The sequence below is a fragment of the Microcebus murinus genome, chromosome 16 (genome assembly GCF_040939455.1).
Source record: "Microcebus murinus isolate Inina chromosome 16, M.murinus_Inina_mat1.0, whole genome shotgun sequence".
Classification (NCBI taxonomy): Eukaryota; Metazoa; Chordata; class Mammalia; order Primates; family Cheirogaleidae; genus Microcebus; species Microcebus murinus.
Window position 1 is genome coordinate 35,016,272 of NC_134119.1, and position 13,891 is coordinate 35,030,162.

General features: G+C 39.5%; 1 protein-coding gene across 5 annotated transcripts in view; it reads left to right on the forward strand.

The window, feature by feature from the left end:
- The window catches only part of RALGAPB (Ral GTPase activating protein non-catalytic subunit beta), a 103,153-nt gene that overhangs the window by 5,717 nt on the left and 83,545 nt on the right, over nt 1–13,891 (forward strand). For 4 of the 5 annotated variants that reach the window (XM_012755001.3, XM_012755003.3, XM_012755005.3 and 1 more), the window contains exon 2: nt 10,484–10,699. In XM_012755001.3, coding sequence (XP_012610455.1) covers nt 10,514–10,699 — 186 coding nt within the window. In that variant the 5' untranslated portion in view covers nt 10,484–10,513. Of the gene's footprint in view, nt 1–5,003; nt 10,700–13,891 lie in introns of those variants that run through there. The other variant, XM_076011116.1, reaches the window with a different exon arrangement.

Consider the following 13,891-nt stretch of genomic DNA (forward strand, 5'->3'; position numbering starts at 1 on the left):
GATCCTTCTGCCTCAGCCTCCCAAGTAGCTAGGACTACAGGCACGCGCCATCATGCCCATCTAATTTTTTCATATATATTAGTTGGCCAATTAACTTCTTTCTATTTATAGTAGAGACGGGGTCTCGCTCTTGCTCAGGCTGGTTTCGAACTCCTAACCTTGAGCAATCCACCCGCCTCGGCCTCCCAGAGAGCTAGGATAACAGGCATGAGTCACCGTGCCCGGCCCCTATCATATTTATTTCTGAGTATTGAAGTTGGAGACTTCTCTGCTAACAGCTCAGGTTCATAGCAGACAGCCTATTGGGGAGGAGTCTTATAGGATCCTTCACATGGCGGTCAAAGCCCTTAGTCTTCTGACTTCATTTGTGTCTTTATATCTCACTACAGTGCCCAACCCCCACCCCACCAGTATATTAGCCTCATTGGAGTTTGCTCTTCTGTTTGTCCTTCAGCCTATCTTGGACACTTTCATCAAATTACTTTAATGGAAATTTAGTTCCTGTTGTATCATTCCTTTGATAAAGTTAAATTTTCTCTCATTCTCTGTTCTCCAGTTTTTACTGAATGATTGATTGAGACAGTCTCACTTTCTTTCCTGGGCTAGGATGCCATGGTTTCATCATAGATCACTGCAGCCTCAAACTCTTGGGCTCAGTTGATCCTCCTGCCTCACCCTCTCAAAGTGTTGGGATTATAGATGTGAACCACCATACCTGGCTATATTTTACTGAATTAATTATAAATATCCAATCCTAGCATTCAAAGTCCTTCAGAATTGATCTAGCTGCTTACCTTTGAAACCATAACACCTTCTACATGTAGCCTTCTTTCCTGTCACTCTGGATTTCTAGTTTCTGGCGCTTTTTTTGCTACTTGAAGCAAGTGTCCTTCCTCTTATGTATTTTCTTTTCTATCTGCTCTTTTTAAACTCTCATTCTTACTTATTTACTCATTTTTCTTACCTCTGTCAAAATCACAACCTCCCTTCAAGGTGCAATTAATATGTTCCATATCTGTAGTCTTCCATGATCTTACCCTGTGTTTTTTCCAGCTCAGCCTATCTTTCAATCAAAAGTAGCCTTTTTCCTCTGAACTTTTACAGTATCTGCCTATATAGCTTTTTAAAAAAATCACATTTAATGGCCAGGTATGGTGGCTCATGCCTGTAATCCTAGCACTTTGGGAGGCTGAGGCATAAGAATCACTTGAGACCAGGAGTTTGAGACCAGTCTGAGCCAACAGTGAGATCCTGTCTCTATAAAAAATAGAAAAATTAGCTGGGCATGGTGGCACATGCCTATAGTCCCAGCTACTCAGGAGGCTGAGGCCAGGAGTTGGAGGTTGCATTGAGTTATGATGATCCCACTGCATTCTAGCTCAGGAGATAGAGCAAGACTGTTTCTCAAAAAAAAAAAGAGAAGAAAAGAAAATCACATTTAGGAGTTTAAGGTTTTATTTATTTATTTATTTATTTATTTATTTATTTATTTATTTTTTGAGACAGAGTCTCACTTTGTTGTCCAGCTAGAGTGCCATGGCGTCAGCCTAGCTCACAGCAACCTCAAACTCCTGGGCTCAAGCGATCATCCTGCCTCAGCCTCTCGAGTAGCTGGGACTATAGGCATGCACCACCATGCCCGGCTAATTTTTTCTATATATTTTTAGTTGGCCAATTAGTTTCTTCCTATTTTTTAGTAGAGACGGGATCTTGCTTTTGCTCAAGCTAGTTTCGAACTCCTGACCTTGAGTTATCCTCTCGCCTCTGCCTCCCAGAGTGTTAGGATTACAGGCGTGAGCCACTGTGCCGGCCTCTAAGGTTTTAACTTATACTTATTTATGTATAAGTCTTAATCTTCCCTCTTAAACTATAAACGAATTGAAAACAGGAACCAAGTCCTTTTAATCTTTCTCCTTCATGGTCTTAACACTACATTGTACAAAGAGATGGTAAATAACTGTTTATTGAATAAGTCAACTTGGTGGTCTCTGCCAGTGTCTGAATGTTCACATGTATAGTCAAGATGCTGACATATACTTTCCAATTCTATGACATGAAGATTTCTTAATAAAAACTTATATCAAATTGTACCAACAGTTCTACCACTCAGTTAAAACTACAGTTGACCCTTGAACAACATAGGGGTTAGGGGAACTGGCCCCCCTCTGCTGTTTAAAATTCACACATAACTTTTGACTCCCTCCAAACTTAAATACTAATAGCTTACTATTGACTGGAAGCCTTACCGATATTATATACTGTATTATTACAATAAAGTAAGTTAGAAGGCCGGGCATGGTGGCTCACAGCTGTAATCCTAGCTCTCTGGGAGGCTGAGGCAGGAGGAGAGACCAGCCTGAGCAAGAGCGAGACCCCATCTCTACTAAAAATAGAAAGAAGTTAGCTGGGCAGCTAAAAATAGAAAAATATTAGCCAGGTGTGGTGGCACACACCTCTAGTCCCAGCTACTCGGAAGGCTGAGGCAGGAGGATCGTTTGAGCCCAGGAGTTTGAGGTTGCTGTGAGCTAGTCTAATGCCATAGCACTTCAGCCCTGGCAACAGAGCAAGACTCTGTCTCAAAAAATAAAGTAAGTTAGATAAAAGATATTTATTCATAAAGTGATAGTGGATCATCATAAAGGTCTTTATCTTCATGCTGTGTACTGACCAAACGTTCATGCTACCCTTGGTTAAATGGTTAGAAAAATGGTATATAAGCTTGAGGTACCTTATAAGTGTGCCAATTTATTGACAGGATGGAGTTTCAAATAGCCCCATGGCAAGTGAACCAGGTGATCAAGACACAGCAGAGTTTTGCCGTGGTGCTGTCTGTCCTGAGAGGTTGATGCAGATGTGGACATCCTTACTAGGAGGGCCTGGGCTATGCAGCAGTTCTGTTTTCTGAAAGTAATGATGTTTTCCGAGATCTCCGAGTTTTGTAGCATTGGACAGCCTGAACTGCAACAGCAAGAGGAGGTTCTTATTTGTGTGTTTGAGTAGGCTGGCCACTGACAAAACTGGGTCCAGCAGAACTCACCCTGCCAAACCTGTCAGTACACTCTGCCTGTATCCTTTTTTTTCTCCTAACAGCAACAAAAATGAAACAAAATGAAGTTATGGGACCTCTATAGTTGTGTTATAAGCTCAACCCCTGCAGCATAGGTGGGTTGGGGTGAATTCCAGGGCAGGAACAAGCTCATCCATAGTATATGCCTCACTCTCCTCTTTCCACAGGATTGTGCTAATTCAGTTACCACAACTAGAGTATGCTTTTATCTTTGATCAAAGCCATAGATTGAACTATAGATAAGTTCTTTTTCAGCCCACATTGTGGCTTTTTTTTAAAACTCAAATTTAGTTGCCAGCATTTAAAGAATAGGAGACTTCACAGAAATATCCAGATATTCTGTGTCTCTTGAAAAATTGGATTATCTGACAACTCTGTGTCTGTGTTCCGTCAAGGTGATAGTTGTCTGGGGCTGAGTGGTAGCTGTAAATAGAGCTACTTTCTTTTTTTAATTTTTTTATTTTTTAGCCTTCAGGTCCCATAGTTCTAAACAGCTACGTTAGAGCCTGTATGCTCTGGTTTGCCATAAGTGCCCATTCTACCCACTTTACTGCTTATTACATTTGATTTCTACACTGGGGGTTTTCAATCTTCTTAGATTTAATACTTGGTAATGACTACTTTTTTATCCTGAAATTCATAGATAATATATAATGTACCAACCCATAGAATTTTTTTAAAAAATCACTAATACTGTCTAATAAATGAGAAATAGATTACTATCCTTGTAATAAAATTATTAATATTATTTCAATAAAAATACTTAGGCACAGATATACTACAGGGCATAATGAAGTAGCCAGGTGCTTTTGTCTGTATATAAGTTGAGGTGTAAGATAATTTGACATATTTTCCTATATACATTTTGAAATAAGGGCTAAATAAGGCCCATCATAGCTCACTGTAGTCCCCTGTGACTGTGTTCCTGGCAGCAACATGTGGGATTTGCAACTCAGATACCATAGGTGGCATACCATTGGTGATGTGATTTTTCTCGAGTGGTGAACAATTCTTGGTATGGTAAGGTTCTTTTTTTTTTTGAGACAGAGTCTCACTTTGTTGCCCAGGCTAGAGTGAGTGCCATGGCGTCAGCCTAGCTCACAGCAACCTTAAACTCATGGGCTCAAGCGAACCTCCTGCCTCAGCTCCCTGAGTAGCTGGGACTATAGGCATGTGCTACCATGCCCGGCTAATTTTTTTTCTAGATATATTAGTTGGCCAATTAACTTCTTTCTATTTATAGTAGAGACGGGTCTTGCTCTTGCTCAGGCTGGTTTCGAACTCCTGACCTCGGGCAGTCCGCCCACCTTGGCCTCCCAGAGAGCTAGGATTACAGGTGATAAGGTTCTAAACGTAATAAAGTTCAGTCTTGCCTCAATTTACAAGATTAATTGCATCACTAGAAAATTCAGTGTATTCAAATAGCACAATATGTTTTGTATTCATATGTAAAATGGAGTTAAAATTTTTAGGCTTAGACAAATGAGAACAGAATGATTTTCTGGCAGATGTTCAAAAGTCATGTGAGATGTAGCATAATTGTTCATTGTGTAGGAGTGTCTCATGCATTGCCGGATGTCTAGATTTCCTGACTTTGCCGTAAATACCAATAGCCCACCCCAATCTTTGTGTCGACCAAAAGCACACTTAATATTTGCACAGTGCCCCTAGGGGGCAGGCTTTTTTCTGTTGAAAACCATTGCCCTAAGCTCTTGAGTGTGTCCTTACCTCTTTTTTTTTTTTTTTTTTTTTTTTTTTTTGAGACAGAGTCTCACTTTGTTGCCCAGGCTACAGTGAGTGCCGTGGTGTCAGCCTCGCTCACAGCAACCTCAATCTCCCGGGCTCAGCGATCCTACTGCCTCAGCCTCCCGAGTAGCTGGGACTACAGGCATGCGCCACCATGCCCGGCTAATTTTTTGTATATATATTTTTAATTGGTCAATCAATTTATTTCTATTTTTGGTAGAGACAGGGTCTCGCTCAGGCTGGTTTCGAACTCCTGACCTTGAGCAATCCGCCCGCCTCGGCCTCCCAAAGTGCTAGGATTACAGGCGTGAGCCACCACGCCCGGCCCGTGTCCTTACCTCTTAATCAGAGTTGAGTTTTATCACTTATTTTGCTGGCTTAATAGGTGCAAAATGACATCTTAGTTGCTTTACTTTGTGTTTCTTTGATTTCTTCATGCTTGTTTCTAAGTTTTATTTTCTCTTCATTGTTATACTTAATGTGCTTGTAATCATAGTGTACTTCTTTGTCTTAATGTTTTTTGTCTATCTGTATTTTGTTAAAATTTAGCATTTTTTCTATTATATTTTTCTATTTTTTGTTGCATAAAATTTGATATTTTAATTCAACTTTTCTGTTGTATTCTTTCTATACCTTTCTACTTTACATGCCTCTTGAAAGCATTTATTTCATTTTCTTACATATAATCATTCAAACAATATGTTTAGAGAATGAAAATTTCTGGCATTGAAAAACTTTAAAAAGCTTTTAAAAAGAAGGATTTTTTTTTTTTTGAAACAGTATTTTGCTCTGTTGCCCATCCTAGAGTGCAGTGGCATCATCATAGCACACGACAACGTCAAACTCCTAGGTTCAAGCACTGCGCCTACCTCAGCCTCTAGAGTAGCTGGTACTACAGGCACACTCTCACCACACTTGGCTAATTTTTCTTTTTTTTTTTTGTAGTGAAGGGGTCTTGCTATGTTGCTCAGGCTAGTCTGAAACTCCTAGTCTTAAGCAACCATCCTGCCTTGGCCTTACAAAGTGCTAGGAGTATAGGCATGAGCCACAGTGTCCAGCCTTATAAAGGATTTAAGAGCCGTTAACTGGCTTTAATTGGTTTTTCTTAATGTTCTTGAAAGAGTGATACTACTCTCTTTACCTCCAAATTGAGAAGGGTGGTCACTGTTTCTTAAAATGCAGATTCTCAAGCACCAGCCCAGATTTACAGAATTGAGCTTTCTAGTATGTTCAGGATTGGGCCTGGGCGTCTGCATTTTCAGCTAGATCCTTGTACATGATTAAGTATACAAGAGAATTTGAGAGCTAATTTGTCCCTTTTTGCCTTAAACCTTTTTTTCCCCCTTCCATTAATGTGCTGTCTGGAATAGACACTAAATATTAATATTCCTTTACCATTTGGAAACCATCCAACTTTTATTTTTACTAATAATTAACTTAAAACAAATGAACATTTTTTTTTAATTTTTATTTGTATGTGACATAAAATTTTGGACATCCTTTAATGGAATGGGGGAATACTTTCGACGTCTTCCTTTTTCCCTTTGGTAAACCTTGATATTCTCGGACATTTATTCAGTGTCCACTGTGTGCTACTACTCAGAGATTCAGGAGCTGAGGTTCCCATTCAAAAAAGGATGACACTCTTGTGGTAAAGATACCTGCTAATAATCTAATGTGCAGCTTTAGCAGCCTGTGATACACAGTCAGCTGGGAGGAGCTGGTTTGAGAAGTCAAGAAAAGTTTTACCAAGGAGAGGACATTGGAGCTAGGCTTTGAAGGGTGAATACTTCATAAGGTTGGTCAAGGCAGGGAATGGCAGTTCAGTCAGTGGGAAGAGCATGGACAGTAACATAGAGTATGAAAGAACATGTTGGGTTTGAGCAATCATCAGTAGTTCTTTGTGGCCAGAGGTTGGGAATGTTATGGCAAAGTGTCTATAGAAGATGAGGCTAGGAAGGTGGTATAAACAGTTCCCCTTGAAATTCTAGCAAGGTTTCATTGTTGATTTTTTGAATTAGATAAAATAACAAGTTATATATAGAAAAATAAATGCCTAGAATAGCCAACAAAGTTTTGAAAAAGAATAGTAGGGGTGGTGGGAACTTCCTTTCCAGATATTAAAACATTTTATAAAACCACTGAAATTAAATCACTATGGCGTTGGCATAGGAATAGACAAATAGTTGAACAGAACAGATTCATAAATAAATTCCAGAATAAATAAGAACTTAATATGTGACAGAATTGGTATTTCAGTTCAGTAGGAAAAAATTTATTTTTAAGAGATGATGCTGGCAGGTTGGGCGTGGTGGCACACGCCTGTAATCCTAGCACTCTGGGAGGCTGAGGCAGGCAGATTGCTTGAGGTCAGGAGTTCAAAACCAGCCTGAGCAAGAGCAAGATTCCGTCTTTACTATACATAGAAAGAAATCAATTGACCAACTAATATATATAGCAAAAGTTAGCTAAGCATGGGGGCGCATGCCTGTAGTCCCAGCTACTCAGGAGGCTGAGGCAGAAGGATCGCTTGAGCCCAGGAGTTTGAGGTTGCTATGAGCTAGGCTGATGCCATGGCAGTCACTCTAGCCTGGGCAACAAAGCGAGAATGTCTCAAAAAAAAAAAGAGATGATGCTGGCATAATTGACCATACATGTAGAAGAAAATAAAATTGGACCTTTCCTATACCAGTTATAGAAGAAAATTTCAGATGAACATAGAACTTAAATATGAAGAATTAAATAATTATCTTACAGGAAAATCTAGGAGACTACATATTCACATTAGGGTTATGTTTTCAAACTTTTGGACTGAGATCTATGGTAAGAAATGTATTTTTCATTGTGACCCAGAACATATGCATATATTGCAAATGAAACAAGTTTCACAGAACATTCCTTACCTTTACTGTGTGTGATGCTCTTATCATATATCCTATTCCATATAATTAAAAACAGAAGAATTAACCATTGTATTTATTTATGAACCACAGTTTGAAAAACAGTGATAGAGGGCATGGGAGGGAGAAACATTCTAAGCTAGACTAAAATCCAGAAGTTATAAAATGAAAGTAAATATTTGGCTAGAACAATGAAATTTCATTTCATATCTGTCAAATTAGCATAAATAAATAATGCTGATTTCTGGTGGGAGTGGGGAGTGGTGGATGAGAGGTGGGAAGGGCTCTCATCTGTTCCTAATATAAATGAAAATTGTTCCAGCTTTTTTGAGGATGTAATCTAGTAAACCCTAATAACATTAAAAATTCATATATCCTTTGATCTAGAGTTTCACTCTTAGGAACTTATTTTATAGAAATAAAAAGGCTACTGCTTAAGGATATATGAACAAGCATGTTTATTGCATCATTATTTCCTGGTGACAAAAAAATGGGGAATGAAGTAAATGCACATCATGAAGAGACTGGTTGAGTAAATTATGTCACACCCATGGCGTGGAATATTACACAACCATTAAAAAGAATCTATTAGTTGGAGGGATAGTCATGAGGTACTGTTGAATGAAAAAACAAGATAAAATATACAACCCTGGCTGTGCATACATATAACTCACTTTTATATGGTTGAGTTAGGGTGGAGCAAAATACAGGAGGAAATCTTAAGTTGTTAACATGGATTATCTACCCAGGGAAGGGATTATTTGGTCAGCAAATGAAGCCAAATGAAAATGGTAAAAATCTACAAGCTAAAGGATGACCCCAAAAAAAAAAAAAAAAAGAAAATGGTAAAAATCTACACTAAAACAGAACAAAAATCCCTGTAGTATAATATTCTTGTGCAGTTATATGAGACTATGTAGTTTGTATATATTTACTGTATGTACACTTGTATATACATTTATTACATATATGCATTTATATATATGTATATGTTAATAAAAAAAAGACAAAAAATGTGTGGTATGGGAATAAGTTGTCTTGTCATGGTGATGGCTCCCTATCAGAGCTTTCCCTTTTTCCCCTTCCATTTTTGAGAGTACTTATTTCTGGGGACAGAGCACCAAGATATACTTGGGTGAATCCTTATAGAATATCCATGAGGAAACTGAGGCAATTTTAGTAGTCAGATGCATCTATCCTTCCTTTGAGTTGTAGGCACCTTTTAAGATGCTGGTCCATATCTCCGGCCTTCCCATTTTCGGGGAAAGGTTCAGAGGACAAGGAGTTCACAAGATCCCCATAGAGTCACCGAAAGGCTTCTGGGCCCAGAGTTCCTCAGATTGCAAAAGAAGCTGAATAGATTGAACAGGATGGGTGAGGAGAAAGAGAATGGGGAGAGAAGAAAGAGAAGGGGGAGGAAAAGTGGTAGATTCCTGTATATGGAAAGAAGAAAGAAAGGTAGTTTGGGACCAGACTGTGAGTAGCTTTTACTCTCAAGCTAAGGAGTTTGATTTTCACTCTGTAAGTCCATGATCCTCAAATGTCATGTACTCTTGAAAACCGATGTTTGGTGAGCTGGGATGAGATTTTCTAGGATAAAATTAAACAATGCTAGTCTCTTCCCAATTTGAAGAAAAAGTAGATTTTAAGGGATAGATTAATTGTACCCATGTATTTTGCTTAAACTGTTGGCTGGGCAAGCAGATGTCAGAGAAAGTAGAAAATGGAACTTAATAGAAATGAATTGAAAGGGCTAATCATCCTTGATTCTTTTTATGAGTATGGCATTTATGGTTGTAATATTTACATTGCATTCATACAGATATGTTTTCTGCAGCTAAAATTTCTCATCTGTGTGGTAGACTTAGATATCATTTCATAGAGCATGTACAGTTTAGGGAGAGGCAGTACATGCTATGGAGGGTGTCTAGAATAAGGATAGGAAGTACATGCCGTGGCTAAGAGCATAGTCCCTGGAGCCCAACAGATGTTGGGCTCAGCAGATGTTGTAACCCAGCTCTATCCTGTTATAGCTCCGAAGCTTCAGGTAAGAAGCAAACCCCTCTAATGCCTCTGTTTTTTCATCTGTGAAATGAGGATAACATTACTGAATAGTCATAGGGTTGTTTTAGTGATTATATGAATAGCATATAATAAATGCTTAATAAGTGGCAGCTCTTAATATGTTTTCTAAAGAACACTGTGACTTTTGAATGTCCTATTAGTGGAAGTTTGAGCACCATTGCTGCAGGAATGAAATACTCTCAAGTAATTTTTAAAGGCTAATTTGAGGACATTGCTGGGAAATTGCAGAGAGATGTTTCTAGCACATGGTAGGTACTTAGAAGCTGTTGACTGAAATGTCTGGGTCTTAGGATAAACTCTCCTTTGTCTCCCCTTCCTGCTTAGGGCACTTTGCTCTCCCATGTTTTTCTTTCCTGGAACCATTGAATAGGGAGGGTTCCCTTACACGTGAGTATCCCACATCTGATCATTTTATTCCCTTGCACAATGGCCGTCTTCCCAGCTCTGCTCCAGAGTTTTTGAGCGCTCTTTTGGAGAGGTGCTCAAAGAACTGCTTCTCAGAGTCTGCCTTCCTACCTAATCTCACCATAAGGTTTTGGAACATTCCCAAAATAAATGTTTTTTCCTGTCTTCTAGAGGCAGGTATGTTTGCAGTCTTCTTTATCTCACCAGGTAGAGTAAATCTATGTTGTATTTTTATTAATTTGCAGTAGTATAATTTGACATTTCTGTTTTGTCTTTTCAGGTGCCATTTGGATAGTATTTTAGCGGCACGATGTACTCTGAGTGGAGGTCACTACATTTGGTGATTCAGAATGATCAGGGCCATACCAGTGTGCTGCACAGCTATCCAGAGAGTGTTGGACGAGAGGTGGCAAATGCTGTGGTCCGTCCTCTTGGGCAGACGTTAGGTACCCCTTCAGTGGCTGGCAGTGAGAGTTTGTTAAAAACTGACAAAGAAGTAAGTGTTTCTTCATTTCATTCTATTGTGTGAAGATATGAATTTGTTAAGAATTTTTTTAATGTTGACTTTTTACTGGATTTCTGCCCAATGTAGTGCAACTTCTCAATTTTGATCCCATTTGGGTTGAGGGCTGAGACTCAGAGTTTGTGGGAGTTATAGGAACGGTTGTACCATTTTGCTATTGGGACTTTTTACCAGCCGTGCCCAGTTCTCCTCTTGAGTTAAGAGGAGAACTGTAGAGTTTACACTCAAGACAGAGACTTGAGTGTCAGGCCTTTTCCCCTAAGCTCTAGGCTCAGTTTTTTTTTTTAAACATATATATATATTATTTTTTTTTTAATTATTTTTTATTATCTCATATTATGTGGGTACAAATATTGTTAGGGTTACATATGTTGCCCCTGCCCCCACTCCCCACCCCGCTATGCCAGAGCTTCAAGCATGCCCAGCCTCCAGGTGGTGCACACTGCACCCACCATGTAATTGCATACCCTTCCCCTCCCCCCTTCCACCTGTCCACCTCCCAATAACAGATTTTTTTTTTTTTTTAGACATTTTGGTTACAGTGTGTATCTTTGCCTCTCCCTAAAAAGGGATAGAGGTAATCTCTTCCCCCCTACAATGCTCACCACATCCTTAAGATGTGGGTCTCCCCCCCAAATCCCTGTTGAACACTACCATTTTTTGAGCACCATAGTTTTAGTCTGTCAGTACCAATTTGATGGCGAGTAGATGTGTAGCCCATTTTCCAGGTCTTGTTTCATCTCGCTTTGTATTACAGGCTTAGGCTCAGTCTTCTGATTTCCATTAGAGGTGTGTTTGGAAGGCCTTATTCCTACTTGGAGATGGCTCCTGACTGAAGGCCTATCTTTTTTTTTTTTTTTTTGAGACAGAGTCTCACTTTGTTGCCCAGGCTAGAGTGAGTGCCGTGGCGTCAGCCTAGCTCACAGCAACCTCACACTCCTGGGCTCAGCAATCTGAAGGCCTATCTTATGTCAAGTTTTCCACCTACATGTATTTGCTGAGCTTGAGCTCTCACCTATCCCTGTTCCTGCTTACCCTTGCTTGGCTTCCAGGTTTAAGAGTGCTGCAAAGCAGCTAAGCCCTTCTGGCTGTGAGCCCAGGTGGTTGGGTTTGGGGTTGTGTTTGCTGTTCCTAAAGATAGGGGCTCTTGGACCAGCTCTGGAGCTAGTCCTTTATTTCTGGGTTCAGGAGTCTGAGCTGAAGTTAAGTTGCCAGTGGGAAGTCATGAAGGGGCCCTGAGAATGGAGTGACACAGGAGCTTTCTAGTATGAGTTTTGGCTAAGATGCAGGATTAGAACTTTATCCCCTGTGTCAAGGAAGCTCATACAGCCTTCAGGCTTCATGTTTACCAAAAACTGAGCTCTATTTCTCAGACCCTTTTTTTTCTGTTTACCTTTTGGTTTCTCATGAAGGAGAGATTAGACTTAGATATAAAACTAAAGCTTGCAGCTCTAGAGGCACTTATCCTCCCTGGGCCATGGGTCACTGAAGGGCAAAGGCCTTCAGTCTGAGGAGCATTTTCTCTTTAGAGAACCCTAGATTTACCCTGAGGACTAGCACCGGCCCTGGTGCTCTCTCCTCTTGGAGTGTCTATGACTGCTTGCCTTCTCCTGGGAAGAGAGGGCACGTGGGTAGACAGAGGTGCTCTGGTGCAGCACTTACTCGCTCTCCTTTCCCACCCTCAAGAGGATATGAGAGAATAATCCTTGAATTTGGTGTCCTTTAGAATTATAAAATTAAACTATTGTGTGAAGATATCACCAAAGATATCTTCTCCTTTGTCTTTCATCTGATAAGTAGGGACCTGTGACCTCTTTTAAAATCTTCTTTTTTTTTTTTATTTTTTTTATTTTTTTATTTTTTTTTTTAACCATTTTGAAGCATGGAAGAACTAAAATCTTTTCTCTTATGTGGCTAAATCCAGTTGCTCCCCTCCAAATATGTCATAGCATTACTGTGCTGTTATAGACTTCTTTAACATTTATTGCTGTTAAACCATATATTTCCTACCCTTAGCCTTTATAGTTTTTTGAGCTTAAAAAATTTAATACATGTATTTATCTTCTTAGATTCAACTTTGCTTTTAAGCTGTTGAAGTCTTTTTGAATCTTGAATTTCTGTCCGTCAAGTTGGCCATCATTTTTAGCTTTGTGATATTTACAGATGATCATCATAAACTCTATTTTTCTTTTCTTGTTTTCCCCTAAGTTAAAATCTTGGTCGGGCATGGTGGTTCATGTCTGTAATCCTAGCACTTTTGGGAGGGCCAAGGCAGGAGAATTGCTTGAGGCCAAGAGTCCAAGACAAACCTGAGCAATATATCAAGATCCCTTTCTTGACAAAATAGTAAAAAAAAAAAAAAAAATTCCCTGAGCATGGTGACACCTCCTGTGAGAGGCTAAGGCAGGAGGATCGCTTGAGCCCAGTGTAGTGCAACTTCTCAATTGGAGTTTGAAACTGCAGTGAGCTATGATGGTGCCACTGCACTCTAGCAGAGTGAGACCTTGTCTCAAAAAAAAAAAAAAGAAAAACAACAAATCTTGGCAGGGCCTTTGGCATTGCCAATGGCTTCTTTTTCCAAATTGATCTTGGTACATTAATCCACTGTTATTCTGTCATGCAGTGTTTCAACCATTTATAAATCTAGCCATTCTACCTTCCTCTGGACCATATGTCTCCATCTTGTCTGCAAGGATATCCTAGATTTGTCCAGATTTCTTGCTAAAGCCCAGATACCCCTTTGCCAGTGAAGTCTACTAATGGCATGGTGAGAATAGCTTCACATTTCTAGTTGAAGACCAGGGTTGAAGTTTTCAGCTCCACCTTGTATAAAACAGTTACTTGGATCAAATTGCTTAATCTTGCTTAGCTTCAGATTTCTTATGTATAAAATAAGTATAATATGCCCTCTCACACAGGGTTATTGTGATAGTTAGATGGTATTTATGAAAGGGCTTTATAAACTGCAAGAACTATACATACAGTTGTCAGCTCTTAATAGTAACCCTGTTAATAAAGGAATGAAGCTGGTCCAGCATAACTTGATCTTTTCCAGCAGGCCGGTTCTCAGGGATTATGCTTCTGTTTTATAGGTGTTCATGGATCATCTGCTTAGTAATTTGTCTCAAAGTTTTGTCTGGAATTCACTTAAACTTTCCAGTCCAC